At 50.9% G+C, this 15,120-nt stretch overlaps 5 protein-coding genes across 5 annotated transcripts; 2 read left to right on the top strand and 3 right to left on the bottom strand.

The window, feature by feature from the left end:
• Positions 1–3,148: 3,148 nt before the first annotated feature.
• NEUTE1DRAFT_97228 (uncharacterized protein) lies at positions 3,149–3,403 on the bottom strand (the record flags this gene model as incomplete). The annotated part of the gene is made up of 1 exon (XM_009859028.1): positions 3,149–3,403. A coding segment is annotated over one exon (253 nt), but the record flags the coding sequence as incomplete, so codon positions are not given.
• A 154-nt stretch (positions 3,404–3,557) lies between these two features.
• NEUTE1DRAFT_52003 (uncharacterized protein) lies at positions 3,558–4,469 on the bottom strand (the record flags this gene model as incomplete). Its single annotated transcript, XM_009857347.1, has 3 exons — positions 3,558–3,590; positions 3,722–3,914; positions 4,342–4,469. The coding sequence occupies 3 exons, from the start codon at positions 4,467–4,469 to the stop codon at positions 3,558–3,560; spliced, it is 354 nt and encodes a 117-aa protein (XP_009855649.1).
• Positions 4,470–4,952: 483 nt separating this feature from the next.
• Positions 4,953–5,433, top strand: NEUTE1DRAFT_150983 (uncharacterized protein; the record flags this gene model as incomplete). Its single annotated transcript, XM_009859027.1, has 2 exons — positions 4,953–5,075; positions 5,225–5,433. The coding sequence occupies 2 exons, from the start codon at positions 5,042–5,044 to the stop codon at positions 5,431–5,433; spliced, it is 243 nt and encodes an 80-aa protein (XP_009857329.1).
• Positions 5,434–5,954: 521 nt separating this feature from the next.
• Positions 5,955–6,803, bottom strand: NEUTE1DRAFT_97226 (uncharacterized protein; the record flags this gene model as incomplete). Its single annotated transcript, XM_009859026.1, has 3 exons — positions 5,955–6,183; positions 6,414–6,531; positions 6,752–6,803. Coding segments are annotated over 3 exons (250 nt in total), but the record flags the coding sequence as incomplete, so codon positions are not given.
• Positions 6,804–11,040: 4,237 nt separating this feature from the next.
• On the top strand, positions 11,041–14,625 carry NEUTE1DRAFT_126972 (uncharacterized protein; the record flags this gene model as incomplete). Its single annotated transcript, XM_009859025.1, has 1 exon — positions 11,041–14,625. One exon carries the CDS (start codon positions 11,041–11,043, stop codon positions 14,623–14,625), a length of 3,585 nt encoding a protein of 1,194 aa, XP_009857327.1.
• Between the last annotated feature and the right edge of the window lie 495 nt (positions 14,626–15,120).

Here is a 15,120-nt window from a genome sequence, read left to right as displayed (position 1 = left end):
TCTTTGAACTCGCGGTAGGGGTACGTAGAGACAAGTAGTGTAGATTGTACTGTGTATCGTCGATGATGATGACGATGCTGCTGCTGTCTGCCTGGTCTTCGCCTCGTGGAAAAGGTAACCTGCAAAAGTCGCGTCAGAAGAGCAGATCCAGTCATGTCGAGAACCAATACTTGGCCGGACGTGGGACTACGACGGTGGATTGGACTGGGATGGGTTTGGGGACAGCTGGAGACAAGACGGAGCACGAGGTGGCTTGATGGAGACGAATGACTGTGTGGAAATGTCCAGGAGAAGCTACCAGGGCCGGGAAGGCTGGGATGGGCGTCTGAGGTCGATGTCCCCTTCCTTCCATCACTTGGACTGCCGCGTTCCTGCGGGGCCAGCAATAGCAGCAGCAAGCAGCAAGCAGCACCTCACAGCAACTCATGGCGCTCACGCAAAAGACGGGATGACTGTAGTGTAGTGTGCTTGTGTGCTTGTGTGGTGTGTGGTGGTGATGTGCGCAACGATGCAGTGCGCGCATGGCAGCATGGCCGAAGCACTCAACAAAGCAGTCTGACTCCTTCACGAGACTCCATCGTCTCTGGGGTGTGGTTTCTCACGATGTATGTGTACGTACCGGTAGTAGTAGTAGTATCAATACGATGCTTGGATGAGTAGAGATGAGTGGTCTGTATGGCCCCGTCGCTTCACGCAAGCTTCGCGTAGAGTACAAAAACGGGTTTCTGCTTTGCCCTGGTCGGGGGTGTCGGACGGCGTGTGTATCCACGTCGAAGAGGAGTGGGTGTGTTTGACTGGGGCGCGTCAACGGTTGGTAGGGTACCTCTTGGGTTAGGGCGTCGAGATAATCCTGCTAGGAAGGGGAGGTGGAAGATGGATGCCGAATCTCCCTACTAGTGGATAATCCAGGTATGTAGGTATGGTAGGTGTCTGAGTTGGCCGGTATGGATGGATGATGGATGTGTGAATGTCAAGTCAGGTCTGGCTGCTGTCGTTGTCGTTGTCCCCGTTCCCTTCCGTGTCTGAGATGCATGGCCGGGAAACACAAATCCAAGACAAAGCCGCTCGACTCGTGGGGTTGTTAGGTTCTCTTGCTTGTCGTGACAGTCCAGTGTCAGCTCGTTGACAGCTACCTCTACCTAGCTAACTCTTCTTGGTCTCTAGGTACCCAAAACAGCCGACTGCACTAACAATTTACTAAAAGAAGGAAATCGGGGAAGAGACGAGCATGCGGGAGAAGCGGGTCTCAACCAAAATCATACGCCGCAATTCATCCCGGATAGGCATAGCTGCGTTGTAAATGTTCCGGCGGGTGAGCGACCATCCCGGCTTCGCCAGCACAACGTCGGATTTTACGTACAGTATGTAGCAGAACAACAATGACACCAACGACAACAGACCTTACTCTCACTCTACATTGCTGATATATTGACAATGACACATAAAACACCCGAATCATACATTTGTAGTAATGTCTGTCTGGGCAATATTTATTTGCTGCCCTTCTTGTCGGCATCATACTGTCGATTTGACACCTCAATTTGACCACCAAAACTCCATGTCAATCCACCACCAGAATGGAGACTGACGCTTTCGTCGTTACAACTAAAAATCCAGACTCCAAAGAACCTGTTCCCCTCATCCGACCCCGGCGTCCTTGCTGTTACAACTGATCCTCTAGGTATCCGCCTTCCCCACCTCGGCCGATGGATATCATCAGCGCCCATGACGACTACATAGCCACCCGACTGCTAGACGTACTCCGCGCCCTCAACGAGACGTCAATATCTGATTGATATCCGTGGACCGACAAGAGCGGTGAAAGTACGTCATCCGTGACCTCCTCAGAGGGTTGCATGCTTGTTGCGAATATTATCTAGCAAGGGTAATGCACAAAGCAATAGTCACTTCTTACTTTTCCAACTGACCCAAGAAAACAAGGTCCAACAGTTGAATATCTCTTCATGATTCCAGATATGTATGATATCTTGGCGGAACAACAACCCCAGCTTCAGGGCGACGAATGCCTGGAAGGTGGGTGGAGACAGCCTCTGATTCGACAATGGCTGTGACATATCAACACCATCTTCAACCCAAACAACAGGCACGAGGAGGCTGAAGGAAACCCAGAAGCCCAATCGGTGCCCTGAAATCCAACAACGGCTTTTTTAGGCCGAAAGGGGCTGGGGATCTATTGTTTGGGGGTCCCAAGGAGATCCCAAAGGAGAGGAGTGTGTGATGACTGGCTGCCCTCTTCGTTATCACCATCTTCCTGTCACGATGTGCCCGCCCCTTCTTTCGTTTCCCACGATGCGGGTAACCATTCACAGCCATTCACTATTCCCCAAATACGAGTCTGGAAAAACCTCAAAGAGCACGCTCAGTGGTTGTCACAAAGCCAGTTCTTCGCCAATAATCGATTTTATCTGGGATTTCGACCATCTCATTGGGAGATATTCCGGAAAGTATTGCAGAAATCCCCTGTTGGCTCAACACGCTATCACGGTCACGGGTCTCCTCAATCGCAAAGTCCAAAAAAAAAAACAGTTGGGGTTGGCCAACAAAAACCCGCGTTTCATAATGTGCTGCTGTACGACAGGACCGTAACATATCACAAGCATTCAAGCTAAACGGCGGCTTACTTACTTACATTCAAGCCATTTAAAGCGGAGAAAATGACGCCTGCTTTCCGCCCGCCGACGGCAAGTCCGTCATAACCGTTCTTTGCATTTGTCCGTCCGTCCGCCCGTCATCTCAGACAATCTTGCACACGCAGTAGCTCATCACCAGTCTTTTGGCTTGCTTTGCGTTGCTTTGCTCGCTCGCGGGTTCCAGTCCAATCGAAGCCCAACCAACCAACCGCATGCGCTGGCTGGGCTTGGGACGAGGAAGGTTTCCGGCCTCCCGGTTGGGCACTGAGACGCGCCCCTTTGTCGCTAGGCTGCAGTGAGCCTCCTTGGGAATGCCATGCCAGGATGGACATGGGACAACTCATCAACCACACCACCACCACTACCACCACCACCACAACCATCATATTCAGGATTTTTAAGCACCCAAGAAGCACAAATATGTCGTGACAACTGTCAATCGTTTGTTTATGCCTTGCGTGTAAATATTGAAGTAGGATGATGACCTGAAAGCTCTTGGTTATTTCATTTTCGGAGAACTTTTCCACATCCTTTCGGTTCTGCTGCTGATGTCGGCCACCCCTTGACAACTATCAACATCGACATCCATGATATGATCCCAAGCACTGTCGATTTCGCGGTGCTGAAACAGAAAGTACCCTAACACGACGTCATCGCCTGTAGCTCGTTCTCGATCATTATCGCCTTCACATGCCGAACCTTCCTTGCCTTTGAACACGTCAACAGCCGACCATCCTTGGTGACATGGCATCGTCTATCCACTAAAACTTTTTTTTTTTTTCACTTCCTCTTCACACTGACAAATTCGTAATGGTGGTGGGGGGGGTATTGTATCCGTACACTATACCTGATGAAATCTCTCTCTCTCTATCTTCCTCCAGCGTCTCATGCCGTCCGTTTATCTCCTCATGACTGAACAACCTGGACGTTGTTCTTCTTCTGAATAGTTTGAAAAAATCAGTCAGTCAGTTGACCATTTCCTATATCCAGCTCAGGCACTTGCAATAGCCCAGAGAAAAAAAAAAAAAAAAAAAAAAAAAAAAAAAAAAAAAAAAGGAACACCACATTACCTTCCACTTATCCAGCTCCTCCTGCTTGTTCTGGTACTGCTTGACCAAGTCGTTCAGAACCTTCTTCAGTCCCTCGGCGTTGGTCTTCAAAGCGGGGATCACGTCCTCCACCGTCCTCTCCACCAAGACGCCATTGATCATGCGGAAGCACTTGCGGTCTGCCGGGAGAGGGTCCAAGGTTTCGAGGACGAGTCTATTTTCGGTGTCAGCTCAGTTCTTCAAGATCGGGGTTTCAAGGTCAGATCTTCCCAAGGTAAAGGTATGGATGGGGAGTTGACTGGGGAGCAGTAAGAGATATGACAAGGGCGGTGTGACATAGAAAGAATTATGAATACGAGGAAGCAAGAAGCAAGAGCAAGAAAAAATAGAAAGACACGGAAGAGGAAAGTGCTGTGAGAAGGAAAAAGAAAACATCAACCATCCATCCTTCATGCCGCAGTAAAGCGGTGTGATGACATGTATGAAATCCCACAACGAGAAGAAGATGAAGCAAGGGGTCAAAGCATAACCGATGAGTGAGGAGTTCACACCATCACCATCACCACCTTCTTCAAGTCGGCTGTGGCGGCTAAACAAAAAAGAGAACCTCAAGTCCCAAGACTGAACATCGAGATGCTTACTTATGCTCCTCGGCCTCCTGCTCAACATCACCAATCTTCTGGGCAATTTGTTGCAGAGTGTTCTTGTAAGTGGTGTACTGAAGCTGAAGGTCTGTTCGAAGGAAGCTGTCAGTCACCTCTACGTACATCTACGTACAATCGACAAGGATGCCCCTCTTCTTTGGACCCTTGGAAGGACAGGACATGAGAACACTGACCTTGCTGCTTCTTCGCAGCTGCTGGTTGTTGAGCCATCTTTGTTGTCTGAACTGGAAGCCGTCGCTACAGTCTCTTTCAGTGAAAAGTGAGAGGTCTGGTCGTTTTGTTCAAGTCGGATTGAAGACCGGGCAGGCAGTTCAAAGAAGTTGACAGTTGCTCTGGTGAGAAAGCTAGGCCAAAAATGTTAGTGCTCAGGAGGTCCAGTGCCCGTCGCTTGAAAGAACCGTTGGAGGGGCAATCAATCACAGGCCTCTTTCTTGGGCCCCCAAGTAAACTCTGGTTGGTCAAAGCTTCCAGGCACCTAAGTAGCTCCGAACGGTCCAGGCCTGCCGCCGCGGCCGCGCTTTTTTGGATTTGTCTTGTCTGTTTGATCTTCCCGAATTCCGTCTTGTCGCGAATCACAACCCGATCACCCCCAGATCACTTTTTTGGATTGCGACAACACCCGACGACATTGGTCTCAGTAGCTGTTCCTCCGTGACAGCATAAAAACTCAGTCAAGATGCATCCTCTTTTGCATACCAAGGACAATGCCGGTACGTTTTCTTTCTTTTTCCTCCTCTTCTAAACCTCTAACATCTTTCCTTCCCATGTCCCTCTTCCCGGGCATCATCCCACCAACCGACCCCTCTCATTCCCTTCCAACCGACGGTTGCTAACAACTCATCTTTCTGCCCGACTATAGCCTGCCACGACGTCATGGTCGCCTTCGAAGAATGCCACGCCCGCGGCTTCCTCTGGAAGTCCATGGGCATGTGCAACGAGCTCAAGGAGGAGCTGGCGGCCTGCCTGCGCGCAGAGCGATTCAAGACCCAGAAGATCAACCAGAGCAGCGTGGCGGACAAGAAGGCCATCATCCGACAAAAGTGGAAGGAGATTGATGAGAACTCCTAAACAACAAACATACAACGTTTTCCGCGACTGAGACCGAAGCCGAGAGTCCCGAGCCGAACGAGCGATCGATTCTATCAACCTAAGAAACCGAGAACGAGATCGTGACAATAGTTCGTTTCCTATTCTGATCGAAGCAACGCTATACCTCACCCTTTTTCTTCTTCTTCTCGAAGAACGATATGGAAAATTTATCGTAAGCGGGGGAAGCCTGGATAGAGGTGGAAAATAGACACGGCATGGGAGGAATACGATCAACCACACACATACAACACTATACGCGATCCGAGACAAACAGACAGACCAGGCCGCTCACATACACACACACATACACACAATGATACCCATCACCACATAAGGAGAGCATAAATAAGGGCGGCGCAACTACTTTGCATTTGGTTTATCCTGTAACATTTTGGCTTATATGCAGAAAAAAAAAGAATATCCCACTCCCCTCTTACAAGAGTTCCCTTTGCGCGTCCCAACCGTTCCAGGCCGTTTCGAGCAAAGAAAAAAAAAACGGGTTCCAGCAAGAGTCCCGGCCTCCTGATTATCCTCCTTAGAGAGTCTTGCGGAAAGCATCACCAAAGGTATACAGCCCAAAGGCAGCAATGGCGCTGAGCATCATGGGCACAGGCTTGCGGAGCTTGATGGCGCGGGGGAGGGAAGCGCCACCGAGGACGACGGAGGCGAGGAGGCCGAGCTCGACGCCGTAGGGTTGGTTGTTTTGGATGCGGTAGCCGCCGAGGCCGTCTGTTTTTGCGAAGGCCGTCCGTTAGCAACAGTTTCAGATTAAAGGTCGGATGGTAGGAGGAAGGTAGAGAGAGGCGTAGTAAAGACGGGTAGATCGGGAAGTTCAATTTGTTCGGTTGGGGCGCTGGCTGATTTCGGGAGGTAGGTAGATAGATAAATCGGATATGCTCAGAGGCAGTGTAGCATGTAGGTCGGTATCGCGATCCGGGATGATGGGACGAAACACATACAAAGAAGACCGACAGCGCAACCGGCAATAATGGAAGGCTTCGACTTGGTGCGGGCATAGCCGGCGATACCGCCGGTGACAGTGAGAGCAGAGAGGACGTAAGCGGGGAGTTCGAGGCCCTGTTTGAGTTTGATGCGATTGCAATTGTCAGCATGACACGAACAGCTCCAAGCATCCAAGCATTCCCGTTGTATGCCTCGGCCTCTCTCCAGCTTGCCATTGCCATGCCAATCGCTAGGTAGGGTAGATAGGTACAGGTAGTTCTAGTCAATTGAACGCAAGCTGGACCGTAGCTTCCCTCCCGTCTCTTGAGTTGATATCATCCGAACGGAAACTCACCATTGTGAATAGTATTATCGTCTGATTTTCCGTTGTTGTTGTAGTTGTTGTTGCTCGTTCAAAAAGATCATCGACAAGTTCCGTCGGAAACTTACCGAGCAGCAGCTACTAAGGTAAGTACTTAGCTGTACCACTAGCGCGCAATGTCCGCGACCAGTCCGCGCGCGCAACGGGATCTTGGGGGACTCCGGTCGGTTGCGATCGGCAGGCAAGCTCCGACAGACACCCGACTGCTTAACAGATTCGCTAATTGCTGATTGGGAGCTCGGGCCACTTTGTCACACTGCAACTTACGAAAGCTGAGCTCCGAACGAAGCAACGAAGCAACGAAGGTGGTTCGGGAAGAGCCGAGGATGACGTCTGATTTTGGCCCTAACCCTGAGTGAGTAATCACCCTAACCCTCACAATGGTCTGGATGACAGTGAAGAGAAGGCGATGAAGGAAAGCTCCGTCTTTTTTGGTCTCTTTGTAGGTAATCAAGACCTTGAGGTCATGGTAATCTGTTGTAGCTGGATATTTCTGAAATGTTATTCCAATGCTACGTTTGGCAAGATAATGGTGTATGGAGGTCATCAAGTGTTTGTTTCAACTGGTCGTCTAGAACTGTTCCTGAGATTGGACACTGTAATGTCTAGTGTAATCCATGAGCTGAAATGACGAGAAGTCAATAGAGATGTCGAGGAAGACTTTGTAAGTTCCTGAACACTATGCTTTTGTGTGTTGTTGTTTCGATGTTCTGGCAGACGTCAAGTTATAGTGGAGTGTCTGTCCTCCTCTTTGGGGGAGCTACCGCATGGTCAGGCGACTCACTTGATCAGTTACGAGATGACCGGGACTATGGAGATCGTTATGTAACGCTCAGTGTGTGGCCGGTCAGCCAAAAGTGCAGTTTACTACAGTACTATTTCTCCTAGGAACAGCACTCTTTTTTAGACGTTGAGGTCCGATCTGGTCCATGATTCGAAGACCAAAGTCGCAAGGCCATAGGGATGCATGCGGCTTTGCCCCGATCTCAGGGGTACAGGTTCTCTCTCTCTTCTAGTAGGCTTGATGATCCTTCAGATCCCCAAACAGCAACGGAACTTTCCTAAGAGGCCATGCCATTCATTGTTTGGCTGAAGTCTAGAATTCATGTATGTAACCCCAAAGTGCGAATCTAGAACTATGCCCGGTTCATGATCTACACTGCCCTTTGGCTTAGATCTTATGCATATCATCGGCGTTCGGAGAAACGCAGAAAAGGCACACAAGACTTAGCTTACGGCGAAGGGGCTCAAGCGTTCGGCGAAACTTCTCTGGTGTTATTAGAATGGTGAGATGGTGTGACCTTGGGCAGGGCAGTGGGAGTCTAGGCTTGGGGCAAGGGAGCTTGTGCGATGCTAAGCTTGTATCATGGAGTATGTACCGACGGTTCAAGGTAGGGCCAGACCTAGGGGACGGAAGGAGCATCGTGAATGTCACCGTAATCGGGTAGTTGAGAATGACATGGGGTGAAGACGGATTCTGAACCTTGGTGGTTTGAAAGATCTGCTAGTGAGTTGGGTGTCGAGGCTGATGATCGTTGGAATGATCTTAATAAACTGGTTTACCGGGGACCGACAACAGAGTTACTCCAGCGGTATGGGTAAACTTTACTCACGACCATGGTCCATGACAGTGCCTAGTCATTGTCTGTTCGGGGATACGGAAGTAGTTCCGCTGTGTCAAACTGTTTGTGCTGGAAGGTCATGATAGCCTGCCCCTTTTGTTAGTGTAACAGACCAGCTCGTGAGGGTATGTTGAGTCGGCAGCCGAACGTTCGTAGGAACAACATGATGTCTGACAGTGAATCATTGAGACCGTGAACGATGGTGGTGAAAGGGATCAAGGATTCATAGCAAGTGCTGAACCAGTTCGGATACGTGATCCCGGAGGAGAGATGCATCGTGGGAAAGGCCCCGTAAACGGGGGTGGCAGAGCGGAAGTGGAAGACGGCGTGGCGTGGCAGTGCAAGCCGTCCCCAACCACCAGAAGGAATCTTGAATTCTCGAATCCCGGGATCATAACTCAATAGAATATTTGTACATAATGGCCGTTGTTGATGCAGTCAGTGGCTTATGAAAACGGCATCGTCTGATGGGTTCACGAATGGTCGGCCATGGATTGGGTTCAACGGTTTGTCGGGACTTTTTGGCAGTGCGTATCAAAGTGACAAGTCAAGCGAATCGGGAGGGTTCAATATCAGCAGTGTGAAACTGAATGAAGGGAAGTGACTGGATGTTGAAGAGGTCTGTCAGGGCTTCGACTTCCATGCTTCTTTCCGTGCTGATGGGCTGCATATATGTATCATTGTGATGACGGGAAGGATGATGTAAAGTCGCAAGGCACAATCCGAGTTCCTGGATGAGTATCATGAAAGTGTGTGGGATGACGGTGAAATGTCTGTCAAGTGCCCGGCGACGATGATGTCGAGTTTGGTGGTTTGCAAAATGGTTCGCGCGGGGCAGTGCAAGATGCCTTGTTAAAGGTGGGGTCAGCAGCCGTTAAGGTTCGCTTCCCTTGGTCAAGAAAGTGGGGTATCTGGGGAATTCTCCCTACCAACCTAACCGGGAGTGTGGGAATGTTCTTCACTTCACTTTTTCTTTGCAACCACCAAATTCTCGTGACCTCCTTCTTCTGTGACTGGACACAGATCGGAGATAAACCTCATTTGGTCGCCTTGAATTGCTGCAATACAACCCAAGCGACCGCTCTAGTCGATTAACTCTGTTCAGCCTGCTGCTCTGCCCGAGTCTGCCCTTCTCGAACAATGTTGCTTCGCCTCATTCCACGATCCACTCACAGACTTCGACCATCACATCAAGTGGAACGCACCATGGATGTTGCGATACTGGTGAAACCGTGCCGACTTTGGGACGTCTACCACTGTCTCGGATCTTGACGGAATGGACTTGATCAAGGTTCGTTTTCTCACCGACCGGTATGCCTTCCTTTGGCCACGATGGTTATCACCATTGAGCCTTGGACCGTTTGGACCACTACTATGTACGTCCATGGCTGCAAGCAGAGCATATCGAGGGTGATCTCGACCAGGTGAAACCGTCGAACCAACTGCATCAAGCTGGCTGCATCTCCAGGCCAAATCAGGCAATATTTGACAGGGGCTTAAGGATACACAAGAACAACACACTCAACACCCACCACCGGGCTCTGGTTCGAGATGACATGAAGCCACGATGAGGCAGAACGAGCACTGCTCCCATGTGGCTGGGAGACCATGAGATGATCACAGAGTCAAGCAACTCCGCATGCCGGTTGAGGAATATCGAGAACATGACTTCATACCCGGGATACTGGTTTATTGGCTTATGCATCATATCCTTCCCCAACGGGTTGACACCGTCACTATCGACCCCAGGCAACCACGGCTACCTAGAATCAGGACTCCAATCATGGCCCGGCTACCTCTCCGCGAATATCATCAATTCACTTGACTGATGAAACCCGACCTAGACATAGAGACTATCGGCAACTGTCAAACCAAGGCAAACCCATATAATGATAACTAAAAGATTCCACAGTTCGACAGAGTTCACTGTGTAAAAACTTTGAGCTCACTGAGGTTGCGGATACACGGCTAGACCACCGAGCTGCGCTACCACACACTATCGCGAACCCCTGCTCACATCACCCAAATTCAAGCCTCTAAGCGCTCACGGCCACAGACCAGGCTCGAAAGCGCAGCTGTCTATGCGCCTTGCCCCCATCCACATCCACGCTGCACGAAGGAGAGACAGGGGTCCAGGCCGGTGTTGCTCAAGATTTGGTTCCTGTCGGGTACGCAAGACAACACCATCTTTTCCCCTTCTTCCCGTCCTTTCCAACAGTTCTCTACACTTTCTCCTTGGAATCGCCCCATATCCAGCTTCTATCACGCGTGGGAAAGGGAAGCCATCGCAAACATTTGATCGTCTGTCTCATTCAAAGTGGAGAAGCATCTATAACACGGCGACGATAATCCAGCCAAGACAATAACACCCTCACTCTCTCTTCAGAACCCCGCGCAACCGCGACACAACCGCAGCCGCAGCCGCAATCTCCTCCTCCTCCTCATCATCATCCTCTGAGGTTTGCCTACGCAGATAAACCATGATTGCCGCCTAATCGCCTACCAGGAAGATCGGGACCTGACCGCGCACTGCCCATTCGGCCAACACTTTCAGCATCATAACATCACTTCTTGATATTTACGCACCTCACACATAGGGAGCCACATTCTTAAGGGCCCCCACCCCTCCCCTCCTTCAACATGTCTTTGGGTCATACCTGTTACACGCCGTCTTCTCTGGCTGATAACGACTCTAACACGCCGGAGCGCAACCAACTATCACAAAGTAGCCATCTCGCACCAAATACCCTCAGAAACTCGGCGTCACCTGCCCTAAACAACACACAGACACCAGAAGAGTCTCTGGCAGCTTTCGGTAACCACCATCAGCAGATGTTTTTTGGCGACCACGACGACCAGTTCTATGGTATCAACTTTTCTTCCCTCACGGACGGCTCACCCTCCTTCCTTGATGACGACTTCCTCCAGATAGCCAACAGTAACCCCTTTGCGGACGACATTTCTTCCGAACCAGTCCAGAAGACACAAAACGCCTTTTTAAATGCCAGTCATCTCCCCATAAGTCCAGAAAAGACACCTTCATTACAGACCTCCCCAAACCCCGAAGCCGGCTCCAACCAAGCTACCTTTCCGAAACGTCCAGTTATTTCCGTCATTACCCAAGAGGTCACCCATAGGCCAAAACAGCCATCGCTATCCGACTCGCAGGACAGTAGCCAACCTGGGTACGAGTTGACATCGGAAGTTACCAATAGCGCGGAGCTGGGTGACGACGGCTCTGTACCCTCGATCAACGTCATGTCAGAGCAAAGTCCAAGGGTAACAGTCTCAGATTACGACACCATCAACTCGTACACCATCAACGGCGCTCAACACCATGCTCCACATCCTGGCATCAACGAAAATGATTTCGTCCATCAGACCCCTGACGACAATATGTCTCCATCGTCGACACTCGCACGCGATGAGTCTGTACGCTGGGCCCCAGATCAAGCCAGCGGCCGAAGTGGAGTAGCTCCTGGTAACCGGTCTTCCGCCGAGGTGCGCAGCGTGAATGAACTGGCAGCCGAGAAACAAGTTCAAGAACGGAATGAGGAGGTCGATGCCTGGATGGCCAGGTTGAAGGCCGTCAGCCGCACAAGATCGGGCTTTGTGGATGTGAATCAACCCTTCATACGACCTCTTGACCACGATGATGAAAGTATCGATCCGCGGGAGATTGGAGCGGAACCCTCCGAAAACCAGAAAATATCAGGGCAGACATACTTCACAGAGAAAGGCGGCGAGATGACAGCAAAAGATCGAGCCATCATCTATGGGAACCGCAATTGGGCCGATGCACCCTTGTTATTGCCCATCACCTCTGAAAGACATCAGCCAGAGACTTCTCATGATGCCATGAAAAAGTTTGAGCAAATGTGCAAAGACAATGGCTCCATTATTTCAAGAGCAGCAACCTGGGGAACCAGGCGTCGCAGTATTGGCACCATAGACGCCGAGGTCGAAAGCGCTGGGAACATCCTGAAAAAGCTGTCCTTGAGCAGAGGTGATTCCATTCGCCGACCTAGTGCAATCTTCCAAGAGCTCCGAGGTCTAGTCAGAAGACCCAGTAACGCCAAACGAACTCGGGCCGAAAATGAAGAGGTTGCTTCCAACTCAACACGCTCATCGGTAGACCGAAAGGAAGGCCAAGGAAATTTGAACTTGGCCCCCCCAAATCGGACAGGAAGCTTGGGCAAGAAGCAATCGGTTCCCAGCATCAACACTGCCTTGGTCGCCATGAGTAATCTGGCATCTATTGGGGCCGTGCACGCTAGGAATAGCTCCATCAGCACTACTCCCATTACTTCTCCTAACGCCAAAAGTCCAGCACGGAATCTGGGTGTTAATTTGACCCGTCTTCGGAGCAGATCGGACGCTCCTACTCTCGCAGCAATGTTGAAGAATCATGGCGGTCCTCCAGCCCCTCTTCCAAGACCTTCTGCGGAACCCAAGCCTTCTGCTGAAGTCATAGAGATCGATGATGATTCTGATGAGGAAGATGACGAGGACGGGGCAGGAGACTCCAACGCCGATTCAAGCGCATCAATTGTCCATGTTAAGCCAACACAGGATGGCTTCAAGCAGCACTTCCTGGAGCTCCATCCCAAGCTCCCCGAAAAAAGCCGTTACCTGGTGGACCGCATTGCCTACCAGCAGATGGTTCGTTATAAGGCCCTGTTGAACCACAAGAAAGAGCACGAACAGCACCTGATGAACAAGAGTTGCCCATCTGGATCTATGTGTATTAAATCAGGCGGCAAGGCGAAGTTGATGAGGGCCAATCCTGGCGGCCGAGGGCTCTCTGTGCGGTCTGAAGAAGACGTGCCGCTGGGTGACAAAATGATCAACCCCAACCAGTTCCCTGCCAACATTCCCCCACCGATCACCAGGGACTTACCCGCTGAGCTGGAGTGCCAGTTGTGCTTCCAAGCAAAGAAATTCGAAAAACCTTCGGACTGGACCAAGCACGTGCACGAAGACGTCTCGCCTTTTGCCTGCACGTGGGAAAACTGCAGAGACGGCAACAAAACATTCAAGCGAAAAGCTGATTGGGTCCGCCATGAAAACGAAGGCCATCGTCATCTCGAGTGGTGGAAGTGCGGCGTCGACGATTGCACGCACGATTGCTTCCGGCGGGATAACTTCCTCCAGCATCTCGTGCGCGAGCACAAGTTCCAGGAGCCCAAGTACAAGACAAAGGGCGATATCAGAAAGGCTGGCGGCGCGTGCCACCCAACCTGGCAGATGGTGGAGAAATGCCACAGAGTCACAAAGACAAAACCGGAGCAGGAGCCGTGTCGGTTTTGCGGGGAAAAGCTCACGACATGGAAGAAGTTGACAGTCCACCTGGCGAAGCACATGGAGCAAATCAGCTTGCCCATCATCAAGCTCGTGGAGCGGACGGAGGTTGATCCTGACACGATCATCAGCCCGGTGCAGGAACCTCCGCCGAGGCATTTCCCGCCTCCTATACCCGAAAAGAGCGATAGGAGGCACAGCGGACAGCCTCACATGCAGCAGCGGTTCGATCCGGCAATAGCTGGCTTGAGCCATATGCCAATGCGCCAAATGCCAATGTCCTATTCCAACACCCCGCAGCAACACACAGGCTTTAATGGGTTCCAGTCCTTTCCTTCGCCTGGCTATCATGCCGTGCCTTTCGGTGACCTATCACAAGGCATGATGACCTCGGGATCAATGAACATGCCCATGGCCCAACAACCCATGAGCCAAGGCTACGCCAACCTGATAGCCTCTCAGGCAGCGTACACCACCATGCCGATGACCACTACAGCCGGATACCTGACCTCTCCCATGTCGGCTTCGCAGATGGGTGTCTCCTCACAGCTGACTACTCCCCTGATGGGCACACCGTTGATGGGCCCGGTGCCTAACCAATTCGTGGGGGTGTCGCCAGACGGCATGGGAACCGAGTCTTTCCCTGGGATAGATCTCAACATGAATATGAACGCCTTGGGACTTCAGGATTCTGCCTCCATGGGGTACGCAAACTTGGATAGTGGCGGCGGGATGTTGACTAATACGAGCCTTACTTCCAATCCAAGCCAGGGCAACAGTCTATCGCATTCGCAGAATGGCCACCACGGTAGACAACACTCACATGGACATATGGTCGCGCAGTTCATGCCGATGACAGGTCCGCATGGGAGCGTGAGTCCGTTTGGGACGTCGCCTATGCCGGGACAGAATGGGTTCTACTGAGGCAATACGAGTTCTTGTTTTTCTTTTCTGGTTCTATTTTTGGTGTTGATAGAGGTTTCATGGTCGGATGGTTTGATACCCTTGCCTGCACACATGCGTTCTTGAGGGTTCTGCGTGGCGAGGCGTTTGACAGCAAGACTTGGTGCAGGTTTCTTTTGGAATTTTTTTTTTTTTTTTTTTTGGTGCTTACGAATCGTTCTGGTTGGTGGTCACGAAAGGAGCTTGACGTCTTATGGTCCCTTCATCTGGTGGATGGTTCTTCCTTCTCTATTTTTGAAACACATCAAGCCCACGATTTATCATGAATGAACACGGGAGTTGTCTGCTTTTGAACTTTCCCAGTTACGAGTTTACGAAGGGGGCTTAGAGCGCGAACGTAACCTTCCTTTTTGGATATCTTGGATAGACAAGCTCTTTTTCTTCTTATCGTTCCTTGTTTGACCTTGACCATGAATGACCATGAATCACCATTGGCCATCGGCCATGAATCATAGG

Source organism: Neurospora tetrasperma (assembly GCF_000213175.1).
Source record: "Neurospora tetrasperma FGSC 2508 unplaced genomic scaffold NEUTE1scaffold_81, whole genome shotgun sequence".
NCBI classification, from domain to species: Eukaryota; Fungi; Ascomycota; class Sordariomycetes; order Sordariales; family Sordariaceae; genus Neurospora; species Neurospora tetrasperma.
The sequence above is the reverse complement of the archived record's forward strand: the minus strand, read 5'-3'. Positions and strand labels throughout refer to the sequence as shown.